The sequence below is a fragment of the Anomaloglossus baeobatrachus genome, chromosome 8 (assembly GCF_048569485.1).
Source record: "Anomaloglossus baeobatrachus isolate aAnoBae1 chromosome 8, aAnoBae1.hap1, whole genome shotgun sequence".
NCBI lineage: Eukaryota > Metazoa > Chordata > Amphibia > Anura > Aromobatidae > Anomaloglossus > Anomaloglossus baeobatrachus.
The window spans coordinates 165077681-165104567 of NC_134360.1; the positions used below are offsets into that span (position 1 = coordinate 165077681).

Genomic DNA, 26887 nt, shown 5'->3' on the forward strand with positions numbered 1-26887 from the left:
TATTTACTGTGACTAATTACATTTCCATTTATCCACATAACATATGTTGAGGCGGGAGTACCGTGGAATATAGGACTCATTACTCACTCGTTTGCCAGCTTTACCCATTGGCCCAGAAGCACCTTGAATTCCTCGAGGACCCTGCAAAATGGAGAAATAATGCACTGTATGTCACTGTTTATGAAAACCACTAATGCTTGAATGCTAACTTACATAGTGTACAAAGCGATGATATATACAAAGGGATCACAACAACAGATGTGGAGGCAGATGACACTCACGTCTTTAGAAAATCACTTACCTGAGGGCCCGAATCTCCTGATTCACCTTTTATTCCTGGAGAGCCAGGTGAACCCTACGAGGGAAAATAAAAAGAGAAGTTATAGTATAAGAGATGTCACTATTCACACTGTGCAGGGAAGCTATATACTGCCTGAACACCCATGTAGTTCTAGATAAAGCTTCTCAGGGTGCTAAGCTTTAGGAATATCATAGCGTGGTGGTTGTGTCCTGCATGTACATACCCCATCCACCTTTCATAAGAGGCCATTACCTCATATGACACTTGAACATAGCAGAACATGGCATTGTCATTGCAAAATCTTCTGGCACTACCACACCTGTCCTACCATAGATTGTGTATGGTATTGTAACCCAGCTACATCCACTTGGACAAGCCTGAGCTACAATACCCGACACCACCCATAGACAGGTGGGGCGCTGTTTCTAGAAGGAAGTGCCCATGGTTTTCAAATCATGAGCCACTCTTCAGTCCTTTATATAACCACAATACGAAAGTAGCAGAACCAGCATCCATCCTATTGACATTATATACTGTATGTGCTGGTGATGGGTAGTAAGCTTGTGTGATGGGAATGGCTCCAGATGTACAAGACAAGTGACTCCATTGGGCTCTATTCACCCAGTGAAAGCCACACCTGGCATTTTGGGTAACTTTGATCAGACTGGTGCACAATGGCAAAAAAAGGGTATGAAAAGGCATCCAAGGCCAGTGTTATTCACCTTCAATTCTTAAGCCCCCAACAGATCATGTTTTCAGGATTTCCTTTTATATTGCATGTGATGGAATTAATAAATAAAATAAATACATCTTTATTTTTATATAGCGATAACATATTCCGCAGCGCTTTACATACAACAGAAAAACTGTCCCCATTGGGGCTCAAAATCTAAATTCCCTATCTTTGGAGTGTGATAAGAACCGGAGAACCCGGAGGAAACCCACGCAAACACAGGGAGAACATACAAACTCCTTGCAGATGTTGTCCTTGGTGGGATTCGAATCCGGGACCCCAGCGCTGCAAGGCTGCAGTGCTAACCACTGAGCCACCATGCCGCCCATTATAGCAAGGTACCAAAAATTGCCATAGCTTCTGTCTATAGGGTATAAGGCTGTGTGCACACAGTGCATTTTTATCGTGTTTTTTTATGCATATATTTTTTTTTTTAGTGCAGTTTTGTCACAAACCTGCAAGCAAATTCTTATGCTAGCAAAGATAATGAGAAATCTGAAGCGCTGTGCACACGCTGAGTTTTTTTTCCTTGCAGATTTGGTGTAGTAAATAATCTGCAATTCTTTCTGTGTTTTTGCAGCATTTTCACCACTGTAAGCAATCAAAAACACATACAAAAAACAAGCTATAAACGAGTGGTTTTGTGCTGCGATTTTCCTGCCAATAGATGCAGAAATTTATGCAACCAAAACATGCGTGCACGCCCTTAGGATAAGTTCACATGTTACATTTTTGTTCTGCAGCCAAAACCTGTTTTATTGGCAGTAAAACCTGCTTTTTGCGGCATTTTTTACTGCATTTTTTGTTTTATTCAACACAAAAGCAGCAAAAATGCAGCGATTGCGTTTTTGCAGCGTTTTTACCCTTTTTCATCACTGTTAATGATGAAGAAACGCTGTCAAAATACTGAAAGGATTGACATACTCCTTTCAAAAATGGAGCAGTTTTCCATTTCAGTCAGGAAAAAAAAAATTATGTGCATAAGATTTCTGAAATCTTTTGCTGGCCCTGTAAAAAGTAGCTTTTAATTTGCATAAAACTCATAAACATTGCAAAAATATGCAGCAAAAATGCAGTGTGTGAACATAGCCTTAAAGGGAACCAATCACCAGGATTTTCGTATATAACCTAAAGCCAGTGCTATACTGGCACTATCAGGCTGATTCTATGCCTATCTTTAGTGGTCAGCTCGGGTATATAGGTTTTGAAATCCAAGAAAGGAACATTTCTAAATGAGCAGCTTCTTGAGTGACAGCAGCTGAGGATCAGATAATATCTGGGGGGTATTCATAGTTATCTCCTCCCCCTGTTAGAATTAGCATAAAAAGTATTATAAAATCGATTTACCTTTTCACTAGCAGGACCTGTGTGAGGTCATAACCATGTGACCAAAAGGGGCGGAGCCTCAGCAAACAGAAAAATGTTGCTTCCTAGTATCAGCTTTGTTGACTGAGGCCCCGCCCCTTCTGGTCACATGGGTATGATCTCAGCACAGTCCTTCTACTAAAAAGTTAAATCGATGGTATAATATTTATGCTAATTCTATCAAGGGGAGGGGATAACTATGATTACTCCCCAGATATTATCTGATCCTCAGCTGCTGTCACTCAAGAACCTGATGATTTTATAAACTTTTCTTTCTTGGATTTCAAAACCTAAACATCCGAGCTGACCACTACAGGTGTGTAGAGAATCAGCCTGATAGTGTCAGTATAGCACTGGCTTTAATTTATATATGAATATCCTGGTGATTGGTTCCTTTTAAAGGACTTTGAGGGCTGGGGTTTGAAAACACTTTCCTAGACTTCGTTATTCCAAATAAAGATATTTCCTTTTACTAATCGTATCGTGGGATTTGCAGCCTTTTGTTGGAGGTGCAGCATATGTGTGGAGTTTTTTCTGGCGCACATGACAACTGAGGCGCCATAGTGTGACGTGAGCAGCCTTACCTACGTACACCTACAACATCACCTTTATGGACATATTTATTCTATATCCATTTATTCCTTAAGTTCTAATGTATTTTTTTAGTTTCTCTCTTTTCCCAATATGGCTCCATGAAACACACAGGAGCCATTACGCTTCCTATCAGGGTGTTCCTTCTTTTTCCCAGATTCCGTTCTGTTTATAAATACCAGAAAAGAAATGATACATTTCCAAGTTGATACTTTTCTCAGCACATGATTAGACTGCTTTCACACATCCGGTTTTTGCTGAGCGGCACAATACGGCGCTTTGCAGAAAAAAACGCAACCTTTTTTGTTTTTGCCGCCGGTTGCGTTTTTTCCGCATAGACTTGCATTAGCGCCGTATTGTGCCACATGGCCTTGCGTTGTGTCCGTTTTTTGCCGGATGCGGCATATTTAGCCCATGCGGCGGCCGTATGGAACGTTGCCTGGTACGTTTTTTTGTGCGGGGAAAAAACCGCATCGCGCCGGATCCGGCGCGTTTTACAATGCAAGCCGATGAATGCCGGATGTGGCGTCCTGCGGCAAAAAACGCATTTGGCCACTGGATGCGTTTTTTTGCACTGCGCATGCTCAGTATCAAGCCGCATCCGGAAAAAAACGGACGGGCCGCATGGAAAAACTTATGCAACGGATCCGTTTTTTCGCTGCATCTGCTGAGTCGGATTGAGCCGCACTGCAAAAAACGGATGTGTGAAAGCAGCCTTACAATACTTTTTCGGCAGTGTAGGAGCAATAGGTGGTACTCCTGTAGAAGGTGTAGTCATTGCTGTTTCATGTTGTCATTTTTGGAAAGCACAAAGGGGAGAAACAGTTGTCAGTAGGGAACAGCTGAATCAAATTTGGAAAGAATAGAACTGAAGGGGTTTATATCCTCAAGACAATAATGGCAAAACCAGCTCTGCTATGTGTCACATTCTAAACAGTGAAACAATCACAAGGGTGCTGCTGTCTGGTTCGGAAACCTTTTTGGGGACTGTTTCATGACAACCTGTTAATACATTATTTATAACTAAAAGTCAGGATGTTATACTGACACTATCCTCAGACATTATTATATGTATCGCAAGACGAGAAGGACTTCGTACTAAATACTTATGGCTGTTCTATCATAGCTGCTCCTTATGGACATATATAATTTAGGAGAATGTTTCCCAAAATAAAGAAATAGTCTAAAAGTCTCAAATCTCTAAAATGCCTCGGATGCAAATGCTTTGTTCTCTAGCCCTGAAGCTTTGCTCAAGCGATTATAGAGTAAAATAACTGGACGTCTACAGCCTCCTTGTGGTGCGACAGCTAAACTGCTCACAGAGGGATCCTCGCTGGCTTCTAAACGTATTAAAATCTCATATCCCGGCAGCTAAAAGCAGCAAAACTGCAGAATAAATCATCCAAATGTCTCACGCCTCTATAACGCACCAAGAGCTTCAGTGTTTCATCATTATTTTGTGTCTTCTGCTCTCTGTTCTGTTACAGACACTAGAGAAGGGGACACCTCTCCACGTACCGTCATGTCTCCCATGTCTTCAGGCACTACAGTCAGACTGCTCCTTGTAGGATTGGTATGGCAGGTTTCACACTTGCGTTGTTTTGCATCAGTCACAATGCGTTGTGTGACGGATGTGACTGATGCGTTGTAAATAGTGAGAGAGAGAGAAGCCATCCAGGATTGCTTTTACACGATTTAGAACGTTTTGCTGGACATGCTGGGCATGCTCAATAGACCGTCACGGAATCCTGCACTGGAATCCGTCGCGTGACGAAGACGACAGAATCAAGCACCATAGACATTCATTATGCTTCTTGACGGATTCCGATGGAATCCTGCGGAGTGCCTTTTTTCACAGTAACAAAAAACGTTACATTCTGTGTTCCTCCCGCCCGACGTTCAGTCACTAAATGACTGATGCGCCGCGGGGCGGATGCAACACGAGACCTTCAGTTGCAATCCACCCTTAAGAGAAATCTATGAGGAATAAACAGATTCCTGCAAACTATTTTGCCGGTTACCGTAATTCCTCAACGTGGCGGATTGCAACTGATGCAAAACAACGCAAGTGCGAAACAGCCTTAGTCATATCACTTTATTGTGATCTGTAACAGTCAGGTGTTATACTGAATTCTTATAGCTACAAATCTTCCATCTCAGGCAGCAGTCAGGCTAATGGGCAGAAAAATTAATTACATTAATGAAGTAAAATGGTGAAGAGGGGTTCTTGTATTCACACCGTATTCTGGAAATACTTACAAGTGGAATTATGATTTATATACTGAGCGTGAGCTAGTGGAAAACACCTGAAAATAACAGATATATATAAATATATATATATATATATATATATATATATATATATATATATATATATATATGTATACGTACAGTATATATATATATGTACATATATATATATATATACGGTATATATATATATATATATATATATATGTGTGTGTACAGTATATATGTAATATATATATCTATATAAATATATACATATAATATATATATATATATATATATATATATATATATATATATATACAGTGCCTACAAGTAGTATTCAACCCCCTGCAGATTTAGCAGGTTTGATAAGATGCAAATAAGTTAGAGCCTGCAAACTTCAAACAAGAGCAGGATTTATTAACAGATGCATAAATCTTACAAACCAACAAGTTATGTTGCTCAGTTAAATTTTAATACATTTTCAACATAAAAGTGTGGGTCAATTATTATTCAACCCCTAGGTTTAATATTTTGTGGAATAACCCTTGTTTGCAATTACAGCTAATAATTGTCTTTTATAAGACCTGATCAGGCCGGCACAGGTCTCTGGAGTTATCTTGGCCCACTCCTCCATGCAGATCTCCTCCAAGTTATCTAGGTTCTTTGGGTGTCTCATGTGGACTTTAATCTTGAGCTCCTTCCACAAGTTTTCAATTGGGTTAAGGTCAGGAGACTGACTAGGCCACTGCAACACCTTGATTTTTTCCCTCTTGAACCAGGCCTTGGTTTTCTTGGCTGTGTGCTTTGGGTCGTTGTCTTGTTGGAAGATGAAATGACGACCCATCTTAAGATCCTTGATGGAGGAGCGGAGGTTCTTGGCCAAAATCTCCAGGTAGGCCGTGCTATCCATCTTCCCATGGATGCGGACCAGATGGCCAGGCCCCTTGGCTGAGAAACAGCCCCACAGCATGATGCTGCCACCACCATGCTTGACTGTAGGGATGGTATTCTTGGGGTCGTATGCAGTGCCATCCAGTCTCCAAACGTCACGTGTGTGGTTGGCACCAAAGATCTCGATCTTGGTCTCATCAGACCAGAGAACCTTGAACCAGTCTGTCTCAGAGTCCTCCAAGTGATCATGAGCAAACTGTAGACGAGCCTTGACATGACGCTTTGAAAGTAAAGGTACCTTACGGGCTCGTCTGGAACGGAAACCATTGCGGTGGAGTACGTTACTTATGGTATTGACTGAAACCAATGTCCCCACTGCCATGAGATCTTCCCGGAGCTCCTTCCTTGTTGTCCTTGGGTTAGCCTTGACTCTTCGGACAAGCCTGGCCTCGGCACGGGTGGAAACTTTCAAAGGCTGTCCAGGCCGTGGAAGGCTAACAGTAGTTCCATAAGCCTTCCACTTCCGGATGATGCTCCCAACAGTGGAGACAGGTAGGCCCAACTCCTTGGAAAGGGTTTTGTACCCCTTGCCAGCCTTGTGACCCTCCACGATCTTGTCTCTGATGGCCTTGGAATGCTCCTTTGTCTTTCCCATGTTGACCAAGTATGAGTGCTGTTCACAAGTTTGGGGAGGGTCTTAATTAGTCAGAAAAGGCTGGAAAAAGAGATAATTAATCCAAACATGTGAAGCTCATTGTTCTTTGTGCCTGAAATACTTCTTAGTACTTTAGGGGAACCAAACAGAATTCTGGTGGTTTGAGAGGTTGAATAATAAATGACCCTCTGAATAAACTTTTCACAATTTAAAAAGAAAGAAATAAAATTCTTTTTTGCTGCAGTGCATTTCACACTTCCAGGCTGATCTACAGTCCAAATGTCACAATGCCAGGTTAATTCCGAATGTGTAAACCTGCTAAATCTGCAGGGGGTTGCAGATCTGCTTGGAACATGCCGCTAAAGCACATATAAAATGTTATAAAAACAGCAAAGCTGCAGATAATAAGACCTGGAAGATGACAAAAAAGACACTACAGGAAAAAAACCACTGGGGTTCTGAAGCGTTTTCTGCTTCTAAAACACGCCGGTATTGATAAGACACTGTGTTCACATTCCCATATAAAGTCAATGTCAGCCAAATCCATCAATTTCACTGACCGGTAAACTGTTTCAAATGTTTAAGGACCTGTTCTCTCAGTGCAGGGACCAAAGGATTGGGCATTTTGTCTTTTACGACTAGGCACTACGGGGTACTTTACACGTTGCGACATCGCTACCGAAATATCGTCGAGGTCACAGTTGTTGTGACACACATCCGGCACCGGTAGCGACATCGCAATGTGTAAATCCTAGGAGCGCCGATGAATGAGCGCAAAACAGTAAAAAATCGGTGATCTGTGTCACGTCGTTCATTTTCATAATGTCGCTCTAGCTGCAGGTACGATGTTGTTTGTCGCTCCAGCGGCGTCACACATCGCTGTGTGTGAAGCCGCAGGAACGCCAAACATCTCTTTACCTGCGCCCACCGTCAATGCGGAAAGGAGAAGGTGGGCGGAATGTTGCATCCTGCTCATCTCTGCCCCTATTGCTTAGTGACGTAGCGGTGACGTTGCAGTGACGCCGAACGCATCTCTCCCTTGAAGGACGGATTGTTCGGCGGTCACCACGACGTCGCCGACCAGGTATGTGCGTGTGATGCTACTGTAGCGATAATGTTCGCAATGGCAGCAATCAGAAGATATCACATGTGCAACAGGGGCGGGGACTATCGCGCTGGACATCGCTAGCCGATGCTAGTGATGTCGCAACGTGTAAAGTACCCCTACGAGTGGAGTCAATCATCACAGGTTTATTTCCCATGTAACCAAACTGCACATTTTGGGTGAGGATTAGTGGTTGGCGGATACTACTTTGCTCCGGTGTTTGGTATTCGTAATGAACAATTGGATATTCGGATGGGCCCAACTTGAGTAACTGAGTATATTGGAAGTCAATGGTGAACTCGAGCATTTTTCAGGGAAATCTTATGGAATAATATTCAAGTCTCGCATTGACTTCCATTATACTTGGGTACTCGAGTCGAGCCCACCTGAGAATCCAACTGCTTGCTACAAGTACCGAGCACCTGAGCATTTTAGTGCTCACTCATCACTAGTGAGGATCACTCAGGAACCAAAGTTCAGCCATCAGCTATTGCAGATGTATGGAAATCTCTAAGAGGGGGGTTATAACACAGGCAGATGGAAAACCCTTTAAGTACACTCAGTAGGACCTTATTCAGATGTGCTTTTTTGTTTGTTTGTTTGTTTGGCCTACAAGAAAAATCAACCATTTTTCATTGGCATTTGTTTTAATGTGTATCTTGTCTGCGAAAAAAAAAAATCATGGCTTATTCTACCCATAAAACTAGGAAAAATGGGCAGCATGGATGGTATCATTGGGCTGTTCATTTTTTATATGACTTGAAAGGGAAAAGTGGATCCATAAATTGGACCCAAAACAAACATATTAGGTTTTGTTAAGCAGATAATCATTGCGGAGAAAAAACGTAGATGTGAACACTAATAACGGGTAAGTGTTATATCCGTGAAAAATATGTAGGGAAAATATACATGAAACAGACACCCGAAGGAGGCCTGTGATACGGGGAAAGCTGCCAATCACTGAGCGCAGGTCCAGTCAGTCATGGATTTAGAAATAAACCTGTATAGTACAAAGCTCAGCTTCTATATATCCATCATGTCGCCTGACAGGTTCTCTTGCAGAGCTGTCGCCTTCTTTCAAGTAGTATGTATTATTGCTTGTGTGAAACCAGCCTTATATTAGATTTCTGAAAGAAGAAGGGTCTGGGAGAGCTGGATGACAACCTGCGTGGTGGATGTGATGTCACCCAGCTTTCTTAGAAACAGAAAGGACAAGAAATAGAACATTGTCCCTTGACAGAAGGAAACTGAAGAACATTTTAATGTCGGAGCTCGTGATATCGGTAAGGTTATACCGTACCTTCCTATTTTCAGATCTGTTAGCTCCTTCTCCCAGTAATGATATAACCTTACCACTGACATAGATACAGGATTTTCTCCGTCTTATTGGGTGATTATGTGCAGAGGGCGCCCCTTAATCCGCTACTGCAGAAATGTCACCAGTAATTGAAAAATATTTTTCAAAGAGTTTATGTTTAACACAAGTATAATGGTCATCCCCGAAACTCAGAGGCTGCCATGCTTAACACGGTTTTCAGGTCATCGCTGGCACATGATAAATTGAGGAGGCATCCGATGAGCATCAGTCACAGTCACCAGCTCCGTACACAGCTCCTCAGCAGCTTTACTGAGTTTTGTATATTTAGAAATAAAAGCTTATTTGTGCCTAATTTGTATTTTATTTAAGTCTCTATTGAACAATAAATATTATCTATGGGCTATCACACTAATGTTAGACTAGAATCCATTTGTAATTCATTTTAATGAAAATAGCCCCCAATAGCCCAATGTTAATAGGTTGTTAGAACCTTAATATTGATGGTCTAACTCTAACCAATGTCAGATCTGTTAGTGTCGGTCTCCTATCACCCCCACCGATCAGATGATTGAAGACATCATGGCATTCGCTCCAGCACAACAGTGTTTCCTTGTTTATCAGGGGCTGCACGGTACATTTTATAGTGGTGGTTATATTACCTGAACACGGATACCACCACTCTGCTAATAAAGGGAAGAGGTCACATTGAACGTCCAATGTAATCTGACGGCCTTATCTCATCAATGAGGATGACCTAACATGAGATAGCAAACAGATCAGCCATCTGTAAGGGGTACTTCTCACATAGTGAGATTGCTGCTGAGTCACGGTTTTTGTGACACACTAGTGACCTCGTTATACACAGTGCTGGTTCATTTTTTGGACGTTGCTCTCCCGCTGTGAAGCACACATTGCTGTGTTTGACAGTGAGAGAGCAATGATCTGAATGTGCAGGGAACCGGCTTTTGGCAGCCTGCGGTAAGCTGTAACCAAGGTAAATATCGGGTAGCCAAGCAGAGTGCTTTGCTTGGTTACCCGATATTTACCTTGGTTACTAGCATCCGTTGCTCTCAGGCTGCCAGTGCCGGCTCCCTCCTCCCTGCACACGTAGCCGGAGTACACATCGGGTAAATAAGAAAAGCGGTTTGCTTATTAATCCGATATGTACTCTAGCTACGAGTGCAGGGAGCCAGCGCTAAGCGGTGTGCGCTGGTAACCAAGGTAAATATCGGGTAACCAAGCGCTTGGTTACCCGATATTTACCTTAGTTACCAAGTGCAGCATCGCTTCCACGCGTCGCTGGGGGCTGGTCACTAGTCACTGGTGAGATCTGCCTGATTGACAGCTCCCCAGCGACCATGTAATGACGCACCAGCGATCCTGACCAGGTCAGATCGCTGGTGGGATTGCTAGAGCGTCGCTAAAGTGTGACGGTACCCTAACTCCACCAATGTCAGATCTGTTACAGTCGGTCTCCTATCACCCCCACCGAGCAGATGATTGAAGACATCATGGCACTCGCTCCAGCACAACAATGTTTCTTTGTGTATCAGGGGCTGCACGGTACATTTTATAGTGGTGGTTATATCACCTGAACACGTATACCACCATTCTGCTGATAAAGGGAAGAGGTCACATTGAGCATCCAATGTAATCTGACAGTCTTATCTCATCAATCAGGATGACCTAACATGAGATAGCAAACAGATCAGCCATCTGTAAGGGGTTCTTCTCACATAGCGAGATCGCTAGCGAGATCGCTGCTGAGTCACGGTTTTTGTGACGCACCAGTGACCTCATTAGCGATCTCGCTGTGTGTGACACTGAGCAGCGATCTAGCCCCTGCTGTGAAATCGCTGCTCGTTACACACTGCTCTGGTTCATTTTTTGGACATTGCTCTCCCGCTATGAAGCACACATCGCTGTGTTTGACAGTGAGAGAGCAACGATCTGAATGTGCAGGGAGCCGGCTTGTGACATCCTGCGGTAAGCTGTAACCAAGATAAATATCGGGTAACCAATTGAAGTGCTTTGCTTGGTTACCCGATATTTACCTTGGTTACTAGCATCCGCTGCTCTCAGGCTGCCAGTGCCGGCTCCCTGCTCCCTGCACACGTAGCCGGAGTACACATTGGGTAAATAAGCAAAGCGGTTTGCTTATTAACCCGATGCGTACTCTGCCTACGAGTGCAGGGAGCCAGCGCTAAGCGGTGTGCGCTGGTAACCAAGGTAAATATCGGGTAACCAAGCGCTTGGTTACCTGATATTTACCTTAGTTACCAAGTGCAGCATCGCTTCCACGCGTTGCTGGGGCTGGGGGCTGGTCACTGGTCGCTTGTGAGATCTGCCTGATTGACAGCTCACCAGCAACCATGTAGTGACACACCAGCAATCCTGACCAGGTCAGATCGCTGGTGGGATCGCTGGAGCATCGCTAAAGTATGACGGTACCCTAAGTTTGTGGGAAAAGATTCACTATAACTTGAACTTTATTCAGTGAAATTGCTACTCAATCTGGGCTTCAGTACCTAGGAGGGTCCGTCCTAATCATCAATGAGTGACACGTGTTCACATTTATACAGGGAAACTTGCCATATTAATAATTAACATATAATATACCAAATATTCCATTAACCCTATAAATATATATAATTATTTTCTCACCACACTATGATATATATTATTCACACAATTGTGAACACCCCTCACCTTTTTTGTAAATATTTTATTATATATTTCATGGGACAAGACTGTTGATATGATACTTTGATACAATGTAAAGTAGTCAGTGTGCAGCTTGTATAACAGTGTAAATTTGGTGTTATCTCTAAATAACTCAACACACAGCCATTAATTTCTAAACTGCTGGGAAAAAAAGTGAGTACACCCCATAAGTAAAAAAAAGGCCAGATTGTGCCCATGATGTCAATATTTTGTGTGGCCACCATTATTTTAAAACACTGCGTTAACTCTCTTGGACATGGAGTTCACTATATCTTCACAGGAGAAACTGGATCCTCTTCCATCATCCATGATAACATCATGTTGCTGGTGGGTGCTACAGACCTTGCGCTCCTCCACCTCTTGTTTGAAGATGCCTTAGAGATGCTCAATAGGGTTTAGGTCTGGAGACATGCTTGGCCAGTCCAGCACCTTTACCCTCAGTTTCTTTACCAATGCAGTGTGCTGGGGTTATTTTCATGTTGAAATATCGTCCTGCAGCCCAGTTTCCAAAGGGAGGGGACGATGATGTGTTTCAGTATGTCACAGTACATGATGGCATTCATGGTTCCCTCAATGAAGTGTAGCTGCCCACAGCCGGCAGCACTCATGCAGCCTCAACCATGACACTCCCACCACCGTACCTGACTGTGGACAGGACACACTTGTCTTTGTACTACTCTCCTGGTTGCCGCCACATGTTTGACACCATCTTAACCAAATAAGCTAATAAGGTCATAAAGTTCCATGGCTTCCAGTACCACCTATATGCCGATGACACTCAGATCTACCTCTCTGGTCCAGATGTCACTTCTCTGCTGTCAAGAATCCCATAGTGCCTATCGGCTATATCTTCCTTCTTCTTCTCTTGCTTCCTAAAGCTCAATGTGGCCAAAACTGAACTGATCATCTTTCCTCCGTCTCACCTACACTCTCTACCTGATCTACCTATTACAATAAATAACATCACGCTCTCCCCAGCACCCAAAGTTCGGTGCCTCAGAGTGACCTTTGACTCTGCTTTGTCCTTCATGCCACACATCTAATCCCTGACCACCTCCTGCCGTCTTCAACTCAAAAATATTTCCAGAATCCGCCCTTTCCTCAATTCTCAATCTACAAAAATGCTAGTGCATGCTCTCATAATCTCCCGCCTCAACTACTGTAACATCCTCCTCTGTGGTCTCCCTGTTTACATGCTCGCCTCTCTCCAGTCCATCCTTAATTCTGCTGCCCGAATGATCCACCTCTCTCCTCAATACCACCCCACTTCTCCTCTCTGCAAATCCCTCCATTGGCTCCCAATCTTCCATCGTATCCAATTCAAACTACTAACACTGACCTACAAAGCCATCCATAATCTGTCTCCTCCATATATCTCTGAACTAATCTCTCGCTACACTCCAAAACGTAATCTCCGGTCCTCCCAAGATCTCCTTCTCTCCTCCTCTCTCATTCGCTCCTCACGCAACCGACTCCAAGACTTCTCCCGAGCATCCCCAGTCTCCTGAAACTCGCTGCCTCAACACGTCAGACTATCTACTACACTCGCAAGCTTCAAACGGAACCTGAAAACTCATCTGTTCAGAAATGCCTATAATCTACAATGACCTCACTGCTTCACTATCGTGCGGAGCTGCCGCCCGGCCACCGTGCAGAGCTGCCGCCCGACCATCGTGTGGAGCTGCCAGCCCACCTACACCACACCTATTGTCTCCTTCCCAAAATCCTTTAGAATGTAAGCCCGCAAGGGCAGGGCCCTCTTCCCTCTGTACTAGTCTGTCTACTGTAACTTGTATATGTGTTCTGTATGTAACCCCCTTCTCATGTACAGCACCATGGAATCAATGGTGCTCTATAAATAAATAATAATAATAAAATAATAATAATCTTGGTCTCATCAGACCACAGGAAGGTTCCAGTAATCCATGTCCTTAGTCTGCTTGTCTTCAGCAACCTGTTTGGGGGCTTTCTTGTGCATCATCTTTAGAAGAGGCTTCCTTTTGCGATGACAGCCATGCAGGCCAATGTGATGCAGTGTTCAGCATATGGTCTAACCACTGATAGGCTGCCTCCCCCCACCAATGTAACCTTTGCACCACTGCTGGCAGCACTCATAAGTCTACTTTGAAAATACAACCTCTGGATATGATGTTGAGAATGTGCAGTCAACTTCTTTCGTCGACCATGGTAAGGCCTGTTCTGAGTGGAACCTGTAAACAGCTGTATGGTCTTGGCCTCCGTGCTGCAGCTGAGTTTCAGGGTTTGGGCAATCTTCTTATAGCCTAGGGCATCTTTATGTAGGGCAACAAATCATTTTTCAGATCCTCAGAGAATCCTTTGCCATGAGCTGCCGTGTTTAACTTCCAGTGATCAGTATGAGAGAGTGTGTGAGCGATAACACCAAACATAACACACCTGTTCACCAATAACACCTGAGACCTTGTAACACTAATGAGTCACATGACACCAAAGAGGGAAAATGGGTAATTGGGCACAATTTGGCCTTTTTCACTTAGGGGTGTACTCACTTTTGTTGCTAGTGGTATAGACATTAATGGCTGTGTATTGAGTTATTTAGAGGGCACCAAATTTACACTGCCACACAAATTGCGCACTGACTACTTTACATTGTATCAGTCTCATTGTGTCATATATCTCCAGTTGTGTACTCTGAAAATATATAAAAATATATTTACAAAAATAATATTTATAAATATGTGAGGGGTTTAGTCATATTTTTGTGAGATACTGTAGACTGATTATATATATATATATATATATATATATATATATATATATATATATATATATATATATATTGCACACACACACACACACACATACACATACACACACACACACTCTATGTTTATTGCATAGCTGTCAAGTTCCCTTTAGTAACCTTTCTTATGGGTATGTAATCAGTATTACTATCACTAAAAATTTCACTTATTGCACACACTGCCAAGATTATTTCTTTTCGAAAGGGAATTTGGTCATGTTCACATTTTTAAAATTAATTGCAGAAAATTCTGCTCTTGTTCCATATATCTGAAAAAAAAATATGTGCTGCATAAACCGCTCAATCCATATGGATTTTTGACACTGATCAGTTACGGAAATTCCTACAACAAATTGGCCAAGTGTGAACATACCCTACAGTTAAGCATTTCCAATGCGTAAAAGCCTGTACATATAGATTGTGGCTTTTGGTGTTTACCCTACACCTAACAAAATCACTCTAATAAAAAATAAACTAAGCCTCATTTCTCCTTCACAAGTCAAGTGTTGTTTCGCCAGCGATCTTCTGCTCAGCGTTGATCTGCTGCAGTGACGATGTTACATCAACAGTGCTGCAGCCAATCACTGAGCTTAGCAGCTCTGTTGATGTTGACGGCACAAGCTGCTGAGCTCTCTGATTGGTTGTAGCACTATGAATGTGGCATCACTGCTGCAGCTGGTCAAGACAAACAGGAGCATCAACAAGAGGCAGCACTGGACTTGGGGAGCGTATGTAAAGCCCAATATATGTTTCTATACATAGCTGAGGCTACTGACTAAAGTTAGATGAAACTGGACAAACTCATTTAATCAAAGCACACAAAGCACATGGAACAGTGTAAAAGTGACATAAGAGATATTCCACATGGAGAGAATTTGCAGCATCCAGTAGTTTGCTCATTATGTGGTCATAATTCATATGCCTGTGTGAACTCGGCCTTAACCAAACAACATTACTCACATAGTTTCAGCAAATTTCATTTCACTCTTTAAAGTTTTGTTACATTATGAGTCACATATTGCCATTTGCGAACAATGGTAACGTGTTTTTTTGGCATTCGATTGCCAGTTTCATTTCTTTCAAGCTCATAAACTTCATTAGACAAAATGTCTAATCATAACACTGTAGCTGCAATCAATGCGGTCTGCACGTCTACACTTTAATGGGTCATGGAATTGTTTTCAATACAATAGATTCTCCCGGATAAAATATGCAATGCTGTGTACGCTTTACCAAAGTGTTAATTAAATGGCTCCAAAAAAATGCTAATTTCACTTCTAACGACCGCAATCAATAACTTTCTTTTTTTGTAAATAGAGAGGGCTCCAAAAATAATATATTTTGTTTGGATGCCGGCAGACCTATTAAAACTTTGTGAAAATAAATTTTCTATTATGAGTTAATAGACCATGGAAAAGCAAGAGAAAACTAGGCCAAAGCTGAATGCACAGTTCATTCGGTTCACATAAGGCAATGGGATATTTATTCAGATTATGGAGGTGGCAAGGAACGATATTATCTGTAGTGACAGTTTAATGTTTACTAAACAGCTACAATGTGGCAGCGGCAGAATATAGTGAGATTTCCTAATGCTAAGTGGTAGGAATTGAAATCTGTTGGTTCTGTTTACCAATACAACATACTAGTTTACATTTTAGTATGAACTTAATAAACACATTTTTTGAAAAGTTTTACTATTATTATTATTATTATTATTATTATTGTGACTCCAAATCTTTAAAGTGGTTATCCGGAACTTTTTATTTTTCCACTATGGGGCTAAGCATTTATCAGCAGGAGTTCCAGCCTTTGCTGCTCTGCAACGGTCTGTCCCGGCACAGAACGGTCATGGAACGCTTCCGTCATTAATTCTCCTGCTTCTTGTGACGTTGCGTCAAAAGACCAATTCTTTGTCTTCCGCTCTAATCTGTCAGGGATGCATCACTGCTGAAGTCATGTTGATTGACATTGACATTGCTCAGGTAATGTAGCAGGGAGCCGGCTGTCAATGAACATGACATCGACAGTGACGTCCCATCGACAGAGGAGAAGAGAAGGAACTGCTTCGCTAACATCACCTCACAGGAAGGAGGAGAATTACTGGGGAGAGCAGTCCATGAATACTCTGAGCGGGCAGATACTGTCACAGGGCAGCACGGACAGGTAGGTAGCAACTCTCTTTCAATATATTCGTAATTCCATAAAATTAGAAAAGTCTCAGCTATCCCCTATAACTTTTCTTGCCATGTTGTTGACTACTCTGTTTAGGATATTTAAAGTATATGTTAGGGGGAACAGTAAATGTCCAACCATTCTGGTCATCCTTCTGAATTTCAATAGGAGGCAAGCCTTGTTCACACTAGCATTAAGGCTTTCATCTGTAAGGAAAGGCTCAGCACTCTGCTGGGTCAACCGTAGGATGGACACTACCAACCCCCAACAGAACGCCTTGGCATATAAGCAGGTATGTTGCAGTTTCTATTATTTGGATGTGAAGTAGCTTCATGCTTTATTGTTTTTTATGCCAAATATGCTGACTATTGACATAAGCTTCAAAGGGATCCTCTCACTGTGGTGTGAACAGGGCCTTATAACGCAGAAGTTTTGCTATAATTTACTATTCAGGGCTTTAGGTAAGATCGGTATTTTTCAGCTATAATGTTGGTAATATTTTTCATGTGGAGTTACAGGAGCAATCATAGTAATAAATCAGCAATAGATCTATCACCATTAAGTTATTGTACTACAACTTTTTGCAATTGTGACGTGTCGGATTACATAAAGCAAGATATATTGTAATCCAGAAGCTTTGCTGTGTTTTAATGCAAGAACCATATGGTAGAAGAAAGAATGACTATGGCTCCCTAAGGTACCCTGTGGGCTTCTGTACGGGATCTGCGCATATGGCTTTTCCAAGTGTATGGACCATAATTCACAGATGTGCATTCTATTCTTCACTACAATGACGCCATATTTAGCAAGATAAAATCACAGATTGAGTGCCTATCGAAACACCATCCTTACAAAGTGCCATACAAAAAGATCATATGACTTAATGGGGTTGTCTAATGTTGTAAAAACAAGCACCATTACAGTTTCATTATTCGTTTTTGGGTGTACTACTTGTTGCCTTTGCAGTCAAAACGTGTCTGGTTATCTACGCAAAGAGCATATGCAGCTTTCAGGCTTATGTTTTAAAATCTACAATCGTGCCAGTGCCACTCTGAAGATGGTACCACCCAATCTGCCACTGAATTTACTCCATGCTGCATTGGCAGCTGTGAACCATCCACTTTTGGTCCAAACTGTCAATCTTCAGGAGTGCAGCAACCCCTGGCAACCAGGAAGTCGGAGGGAAAGGGAGCGGTGTGCTCCTGAAGGCAGAAGAGTGGAATGATCCTAGAAGTTATGTTTAGTACTTTGTACATTGTAGGTATATAACAGAAAGAGATCCGGCGGTAGTCCTCAAGAACCAGATGGTAGTATAAAAAAATCCATTTTTATTAGAGAAAGTGAGAATAAAATCCAGCAAAATAGAAATGACAACACGGGAGGTTAGTCAGAGACTAGTTTCGGACAGGAAGAAGGCTTTTGCTGAAAGTAGTCTCTGACTAGTTTGAAAATGGACTTTTTTATACTACCATCTGGTTCTTGAGGACTACCGCCGGATCTCTTTCTGTTATATACCTTCTACACCCTGTAGATTGCTTCATATAGGATTGCGAGCGGGTCCCACTTTTGAACATTAAACTCCAGCTGCTGTAAGGGTAAGACAGCTCCTCCATTATACCTTTGTTTTACTTTGTACATTGTTTTATCTTTAACACCAAGTATCTGGTCTTCAAAAGTTTAAATATGCACAATACAAACAATTGAAATTCCAATAATAGGAATTCATTGTAAAAATGACTAATAGGTTACTTACCACTGGACCAGATCTTCCTGTAAGACCCATTGGACCTGGAGGACCTCTCATTGCAATCTATTAAGTAAACGAAAAAAGAGAATTACTGTAATCTGAAGAATATTCAGATACAAATAAAAATTACTCATTTCTTGTTTGTTAAACTTCTGTTACTACTCACACGGGCCTGCTGGAGAATAGCCTGAGCCTGAGCTTCCTGAGCAGATATAGGTGGTCCTTTCTCCCCATCTCCAGTATACCGGAACTGAAAGACAGAATACAGAAAAAGTCAGAATGTCTACATGTAGGCTCCCATATCAAGAATTTTCCTTTATATTTGTATTTTTTACACCTTAGCTGAAACAGATTATTGATTTTCTTGAATATGTGATTGAAAGAAACAAGGGCTGCATTAGGGGAGGTAAATTGGGCAATTGCTCAGCCCCCCCCCTTCCTTGGGAGCCCCGATCGGCTACAGCAGGAGCTACAATAATAATAGCATTAAAACACTAAAATAATCAACATATTTGGTATCACTACGTTCGTAAAAGTAAAAGTATAACGTAAATTTATAGGATTGGTAAATGGCATACGGCGAAAAAACTCAAAACGCCAGGATTTTGGTTGCTGCAATATTGCAATAAAATACAAAAAGAGGCGATCAAAACATTGTATCTGCCCTAAAATGGTATCAGGTAAAACCTCAGCTCATGAAACAAAAAATAAGCCATCATACAGCCCTATATTCCGAAAAGTGAAAACGTTACTGGTCTTAAAAAATGGCTACAAAAGTAAAAAATTTTTTTACAAATTTCAGAATTTGTTTTCACCACTTAAAAAAAATACATGTTTGGTATCTGCATACGACTTAGAGTTTTTCCCATTTTCCAATACACTATGTGGTAGAATGATGAATGGTTTTATTCAAAAGTACAACTTGTCACACAAAAAAACAAGCCCTCATATGGCTATGTGGAAGGAAAAATAAAAAAATTATGGCTCTTTGAAGAAGTAAAGGAAAAATATAAATGAAAAAAAAAAGGAAAATCGCCCAGGGGTCATAGGGTTAAAATCCTTGTACTACCCATATAATAGCAGTTTATGTATATGTGTGTGTGTGTGTGTGTGTGTGTGTTTGCTTGGTGTATACATGTGTGTGTTATATGTGTGTACATATGTGTGTGCTATGTGTGTGTATACATAATGTATACATGAGTGTGTGTTATGTGTGTATACATATGTATGTAACATACTGTATTTGTGTCACATGCTAAGTGTATCTAGCATCCACATTCATACATCCCGGATGCACAGAAAAAAGTTCCTAAATATAAACATGTCGGCAATCGCCCAATGTCCGAACAAAATGCTGCTCATCCATCGGGTCACCGACCGGTGAAAACTGCAGATGTGCTGCTGATAACATGATACAGTAGGGGACAGACTGATCTATTACTGATTGTCCTGTGCCCACCTGTCTACCTTATTCTGTGTAAGGCTATGTGCGCACGTGTGCGCTCTGCACCACACCTAAAAGGTGTGCTTCAGAGCGCAGCTGAAAAGTTCCGTTCTGAAGCGCATGGTGCTGGCAGAGAACGTGCGCTCTGCATGCTGCCTCTCTCTATAGACAGCATGCAAACCGCACGGAAGAAGTGACATGTCACTTCTTAGAACGCAGCGATTCGGGCAGCAGCCGAATCGCTGCGTTCTAATATGCCACGTGCGCACGGCTCCTGCACAATCTCCATAGACTGTGCAGGGGACGCAGGACGCATGTGTCGCGGGCGGAGGAAGGGGACGCTGCACTCTCCCACTGCTCGGGTCCGGCCGCTGCTGCTGCGGCTGCTGCTGCTCGGTGGTGGCTCGAGCGGTGGGCCGGATCCCGGGGACTCGAGCGGCGCTCCTCGCCCGTGAGTGAAAAGGGTGGGGATTGGATTGTGGGGATTTGGGTTATTGTCCGTGACGCCACCCACGGTTGTGGTGATATTGGTGACACCACCGCTGCTCTGGACGGGGATCCCGGGAGCGATGACTGGGAGCAGCGTGGAAGTTAGTTCTCCCCTCCATGGGTAGGGGGTTGGTTGTCCCGGGGCCCGGTGATGGGGTAGGGATGGATGGCAGGCGGGTTACGGGGCCTGGCGAGGTGCAGGGTCGCGGATGCAGCGCTGTGCCGCACGGCACGGTGGTACTCACTCAGCCAGTAACACACACGGAGTCTCTGATGAAACAAACGGCTGGATGGACGGGTCCCACAGACGGCTGCGGTGTTTTTGCCCTGACCCCAGGTTGGTAATGTAAGTCCTTTCCTGCACCTTCCGTACGCTCCTCCTGCGCTCCGGTTTCCTGCTGGCTCCCCGGTTCAGTACCGGTGGGCCACCGCCCAGCCCCGGCTACCTACGGTTCCACCAGACTGTCTTCCCGGCTCTTGCAGATGGCCACTACCGTCTGCCTGACTGCTACACAATGGCCCTATGCTCCAACCTAGGCCCCAGTCTGCGTCTGCCTCTCTGCAGACCTCCTCTCCCTTCCTCTGCCTGGACTTGTCTGCCCTTGTTTCCTGCCTCAGGCCAGCTAAACTCCTCGGTGGGCGTGCCCATCTGTCTGACTCCGCCCACCTGGTGTGTCTGTCTGAACCCGAGGAAGAAATCAGGTCTCACTGGGGATGACTGCTGTGAACTGCTGAGGGTGGGGGTGTGTGTGTGTGTTGTTACCTGTGGCCCCTGGCTTGTCCAGGGCACCACACATGCAGTTACGCTGCGATATATTGTCGGGGTCATGTCGTTAGTGATGCACATCCGGCGCCGGTAACGACTTCACAGCGTGTGACACCAAGGAGCAACGATCAACGATCACAAAATCGTTCAAAAACGGGGATCGTTGACACGTCGCTCCTTTCCTTAATATCGCTGCTGCCACAGGTACGATGTTGTTGCACTATGTGTGACACCGCAGGAGCGACGAACATCTCCTTACCTACATCCACCGGCAATGCGGAAGGAAGAAGGTGGGCGGGATGTTACGTCCCGCTCATCTCCGTCCCTCCGTTTCTATTGGCCAGCCGATTAGTGATGTTGCGGTGATGTCGCTGTGACGCCAAACGCACCTCCCCCTTGAAGGAGGGATTGTTCGGCGGTCACAGCGATGTCGCTGACAAGGTATGTGCGTGTGACGCTGCCGTAGCGATAATGTTCGCTACGGCAGAGATCACTAAATGTCGCACATACAACGGGGGTGGGAGCTATCGCGCTCCACATCGCTAGCAATCGCTAGCGATGTTGCAGCGTGTAAATCACCCTTAAGGCTCCATTTTGTCTAAAACTGGCCCTGAGATGATAAACTGATGGCGGCCATTAAATGACTGCTGCTTGGCTATGTTTGCCAATAAGCAGCTGCTTACTAGCCTTTTTTGAGAGACTCATGGCACATAAAAGAGCACACATAGTACTCTGTGCGTACTTTGTTCTATGCACATAATCATTCATTGTTCTCAGCAGCACGTCTCATGGTTACACAGGATGACGTGCTGCTGAGATAGATGATCTTTAAGCAAGTTTCAAAATAATTTCACCTGAGTAATGAGCATTTTGTTTGTTCGACAGCTTGTTTGCGCTGCCCAAATAAGTATTACTAGGAACACTAGTTCACAATAATCGCCGAGTGTAAATGCTCCCATAGATTCTTTTTTTTGCAGAAACTGCACCACTCCGGTCTATGGGCTGTGTCTGGCTTTACAGCTCAAACTTTTCCAAAAAATGTCTGTAAGGGCTCTTGTCCACTTGCGATTTTCATGTGCGAGTGCGATCCGATTAAAAATCGGATCGCACTTGCACCAGTGTTAATCTATAGGGCAGTGTACTTTTGCTATTTTTTCCTCAGCTCTCACTGTGCTGAGGATCAAATCACAGCATGCTGCATATGGCTGCGTATATCACACTAGACTTGTAAATGCAAGTCTATGGGTGCGGGAAAAATATTGCAATACGGATGGCATATGCATGGAATACGGATTCTTGATGAGAAAATTCTACACGCTCGCATAGCACTCACACAGCACTCGCATGACACTCACATGTGATACGGATGCTAGGTGAGAAGAAAAACGCAGACCATACGCATACCATACACAGACTATACGCAGGACACTCGACTTACTTTTCTGGGCGAGTATCACAGACATTTTTTATTCGCAAGTGGACATGAGCCCTAATGGAGAGTAGTGGCAATAGATTGTACAGGTATCAGCTACATCAGCAATATGGCTACAAATAATAATGTCTGATCTTTAGTAATACCACAATACAATTCTCAACTACTTAAGCTTTTTATATACTATGAACACATAAAATCTAATACATGAAGTGTAACATCTGAATTTATTAACTTACAGGTAACATTAGCATAGTGCCAGGAGGTCCAGGTAGACCATCAGCACCGGGAAGTCCAGGACGTCCAGGTGGACCCTAAGGAGGAAAAACATATTAAGTCACATCGTAATAAGTAGTTTGCACTGCAAGTATAAGGACCCACATTTATATAGTCGTTTTCCACAATATTTAATGTAAACTGCTTAAAAATTACACCGAGTTTTGACATGTGCCAAAATTGGATTTTAGCTCCCTGACAAATTTGAAAATGCTGTAAAAAGTGGATGTTTCCTCGTAATAGTGGGTGTGGTCTGTTAATAGTGGGTGTGGTCACTAAAAGGTAAGAGGTCTCTAAAAGATGTCTGGTCTCAATGTTTAAAAAATACTTATTAACCTGCATGCCACAAAATGGCACAATATTTAGTGCAAATTTTGCCTTCTTATAGCATAGTGTTCCTCACCTCCAGTCCTCAAGGTCCACCAACAGATCATGTTTTCAGGACTTTCACAGTATTGCACAGGGAATAATTCCGTCACCAGTGCAAGACTAAGGAAATCCTAAAACCTGATCTGTTGGTGGGCCTTGAGGACTGGAGGTGAGGAACAATTATAGCAAGTACAGATATAATTTTGGACTTTCAAAACTTCAGACAAACCACTCCACCTATCTTCTATCTTTTTTTTCTTACACCAGTCTAAATAAATGTGGGACAATGTATTTTTTTGGTGCAAAATGCATATTTTATATGAAAATAAAGGTGATTGCTGATGGTACTTACTCTCTCACCAGGGTCTCCAGCTGGGCCAGATGGACCTTGCAAACCAGGAGGTCCAGTAAGACCCTAGAAAGCAACAAATGTATAACTGTTATGACATATAGATATAAACTGAAGTCTTTTTCTAAAATATGCAGATGCTATAGAAGTTTTAACAATAATTTTTGTTACTAGAAAGAACATAGGTAAAAGCTTTCTCCCAATAGAGTAGAGTTAGGATGTCTCATCCTATTTCCAGCCACTTAGTAAGCAAGACTAAGCACACAGGTAGAACCCCAACCGAAACAAAGTCTGCAAATTTGGACTCCATTTCACTTTTTTTTCTTCCATTTACATTTTTTTAAGTCAGAACCAGTAATGTAGACTACTGTGCTATTGAGTCTGGCTTAAAAGATGGATACCATTAGGAAAAAGATCAAAAGGAGTGCAAAGTTGCAGGCCTTGGATCCTGTGCTGGAAGGTGGCTGGAAGGTGGCTTCCAGCCCAGCGTCTATTTCAATGGCATTCGCATCCTCTGGATACAAACACTGTTGAATACAGTAGTGAAAGAGCCAACAGCGCTCTCATTTTTAATTTAGTCTGTGCACCCGATGATGGATATAGCAGTTACAATGATATCACAAGATCATTCCTGCGCTTTACCTCAGTCCACACACTACATAGAGCAAAGCAGTACATTGGGGGAACATAGTTCAGTGAATTGTTGTATTACTTTCTCAGTCAGTACTTATAGAGGTTATGGGGGCCTCATAATGTGTGTAGGAGGGCTATGAAGTTATCATACTGTGTATAGGGGCCTGTGGGCCATTATACTCTATATAAGGTGGCTTTGGGGGCCATCATGCTGTATATAAGGGGATATGGGGCCATCATATTGGGTGTATGGAGACTATGAGGCAATCACACCATGTATAGGGGGCTATGGGGCCATCATACTGTGTATAGTGGGCTATAGGATCATAATTATGTGTATTGGGGAACTATGAGGCCATCATACTGCAAATAAGGGGGATATGGGGCCTTCATATAGTTTATAAGAGGATGTGGATCCATCACAATCTGGGAGCCATCATACTGTGTATATGGGGGAATTATACTGTGTGTGGGGGCTATGGGAGCATAATACTGCATCATACTGTTTGGGGGGAGCTGGAGGCCATCATACTGTATGGTCAGGCAATAGGGGCATCATACCATGTGGGAAGGCTGGGGGGGGGCTATTATACTATGTAGGAAACTATGCTGTGTGGGAGAATATTGAGAACATCAAAATGCGCGGACATCATACTGTATTGGGTTTTTATACTTTGTTGGGGTCATTCTGGGGGGTCACTCCTACGTCATTATACTGTATTTGTTGGTGGTTTGTGGGGACAAAGTACATTGGGGAATTAACTGTGGGGGTTTCATACAATATTTTAGGGGGCATCATACATGACAGGGGTAGGTTAGTGAAAACACTGAGAAACATCAGTAGAGGCACAATAACTGTGTACAAGCTGGAATATATGTCCATGTCTATACATGTTGGGAGGTATGTCTTACTGTGACAGCGTGCATGAGACATTACTTCAACTACACAGCTTAATACTTTTTTTTTTTAGTAGATAAAGCATAATTAGAACCTTTGCTATGCCATCCCATGAGTTATATGTGTGCCTCTGCACTGAAATTTAGGTGCAAGAAATAAAGCCAATCAACTTGTGCCTTGAATTTAGACAAAATGTCTTAAGATGTGCCAAATGTATCATACCGCAAGAGCCACTATGATAAATATGGTGCACTGTAAGACTACCAGCTTAAAGGGAACTTGTCTCCAGGTTTTTGCCTTATGAGCTGCAGCCACCACCAGTGAGCCCTTATATACAGCATTATAGAATACTGTATATAAGTGCCCAGGCTGCTCTGTAAAACATAAAACACAAGTTTATTATACTCACCTAGGGGGCGGCCCGGTCAAATGGGTGTCACTGCTCTCTGGTCCAGCGCCTTCTCTCCGCGGTGATCTCCGTCCTTCTTCTGAGGCCCGTGTGCATGACTCGTCTTACATCATTCACACTAGCCAACATTGAGCTCCTATGCAGGTGCACTTTGATCTGCCCTGCTCAGGGTAGAAGTATTGTAGTGCGCATGTGCGGGCAGTCTTTAACCTTTCCTCGTGCCTGCGCATTACAGTACATTCCTATGCGCAGGACCACAATGCCAGCCTGAGCTGGATAGAAGGAGGATGGAGATTGCAGCAGAGAGGAAGCGCTGGACCGGAGACCAGCAACACCCATCAGACTTCCCCCTAGGTGAGTTTTATAAAGGTCTTTTTTACATTATACAGAGCGGCCTGGGCTCCTATATACAGTATTCTGGAATGCTGTATATAAGGGCTCACTGATGGTGGCTGCAGCTTAGAGTCGCCAAATCTGGTAACAGGTTCCCTTTAAGGATGCACAGGATTAATAAACTTGCTGTATAGTTTTCAAGCTGAAAAGGCAGATTAATGACATGTAGTGGTGGACTATAGAACTTGGCACTTGGGTACAGTGACACAAGGAATAGCATAGATAGGATTTCTTACTTTCTTCACGTTATCTATAAAGAATATTTGAGTTTCTAGAAAAATAATTGAATACATACTGCTGGTCCTTCAAGTCCTGGGGGTCCTTCAATCAGCATCCCCTGAAAAACAAAAGTGCATTGCAGTATTGAGTAGAGACCAAGAATCCATCAATACTATGTTATTTAGGCTTCTGTGTTTTAAGCATGGGGTCAAAATTACTTTAAGTATGGGATCAGGAATGACAGAAATAGAAGACAGTCAGTCAAAGTGATTGAGTCTCTGAATGACCTGTGTGAATACAAGCAAGGTTATCTTTTTCTTTGGCCTATTCACTGTGAAATAATTGGTATTCGCTCTAGGTGTCTAAAGAGTCCTGAAGAGCCAGACATCATATTACATTTGTTATTATTCAATACAGCTCATTTAAACTATTCCTGTTGTCAAGATCCACAGCTTACAAATCTCAGGCGTTCGGACTAATGTGTTATCACTGCTTTACTGAGTTAGGATTTGTGTGAGCGTAATATAAAACAGATGAAGCAGCCGCTAGGCCGGGGATTAAAGTATTAGATAATCTAATGTATCATTGCAC

General features: G+C 42.9%; 1 protein-coding gene across 1 annotated transcript in view; it reads right to left on the reverse strand.

Moving 5' to 3' along the window:
* The window catches only part of COL11A1 (collagen type XI alpha 1 chain), a 300012-nt gene that overhangs the window by 122136 nt on the left and 150989 nt on the right, over window positions 1–26887 (reverse strand). Inside the window, exons 10-16 of the mRNA XM_075322198.1 lie at window positions 26373–26414; window positions 23748–23810; window positions 22990–23064; window positions 18786–18869; window positions 18626–18682; window positions 302–355; window positions 88–141 (exon numbers count right to left, since the gene is read on the reverse strand). Coding sequence (XP_075178313.1) covers window positions 88–141; window positions 302–355; window positions 18626–18682; window positions 18786–18869; window positions 22990–23064; window positions 23748–23810; window positions 26373–26414 — 429 coding nt within the window. The remainder of the gene's footprint in view (window positions 1–87; window positions 142–301; window positions 356–18625; window positions 18683–18785; window positions 18870–22989; window positions 23065–23747; window positions 23811–26372; window positions 26415–26887) is intronic.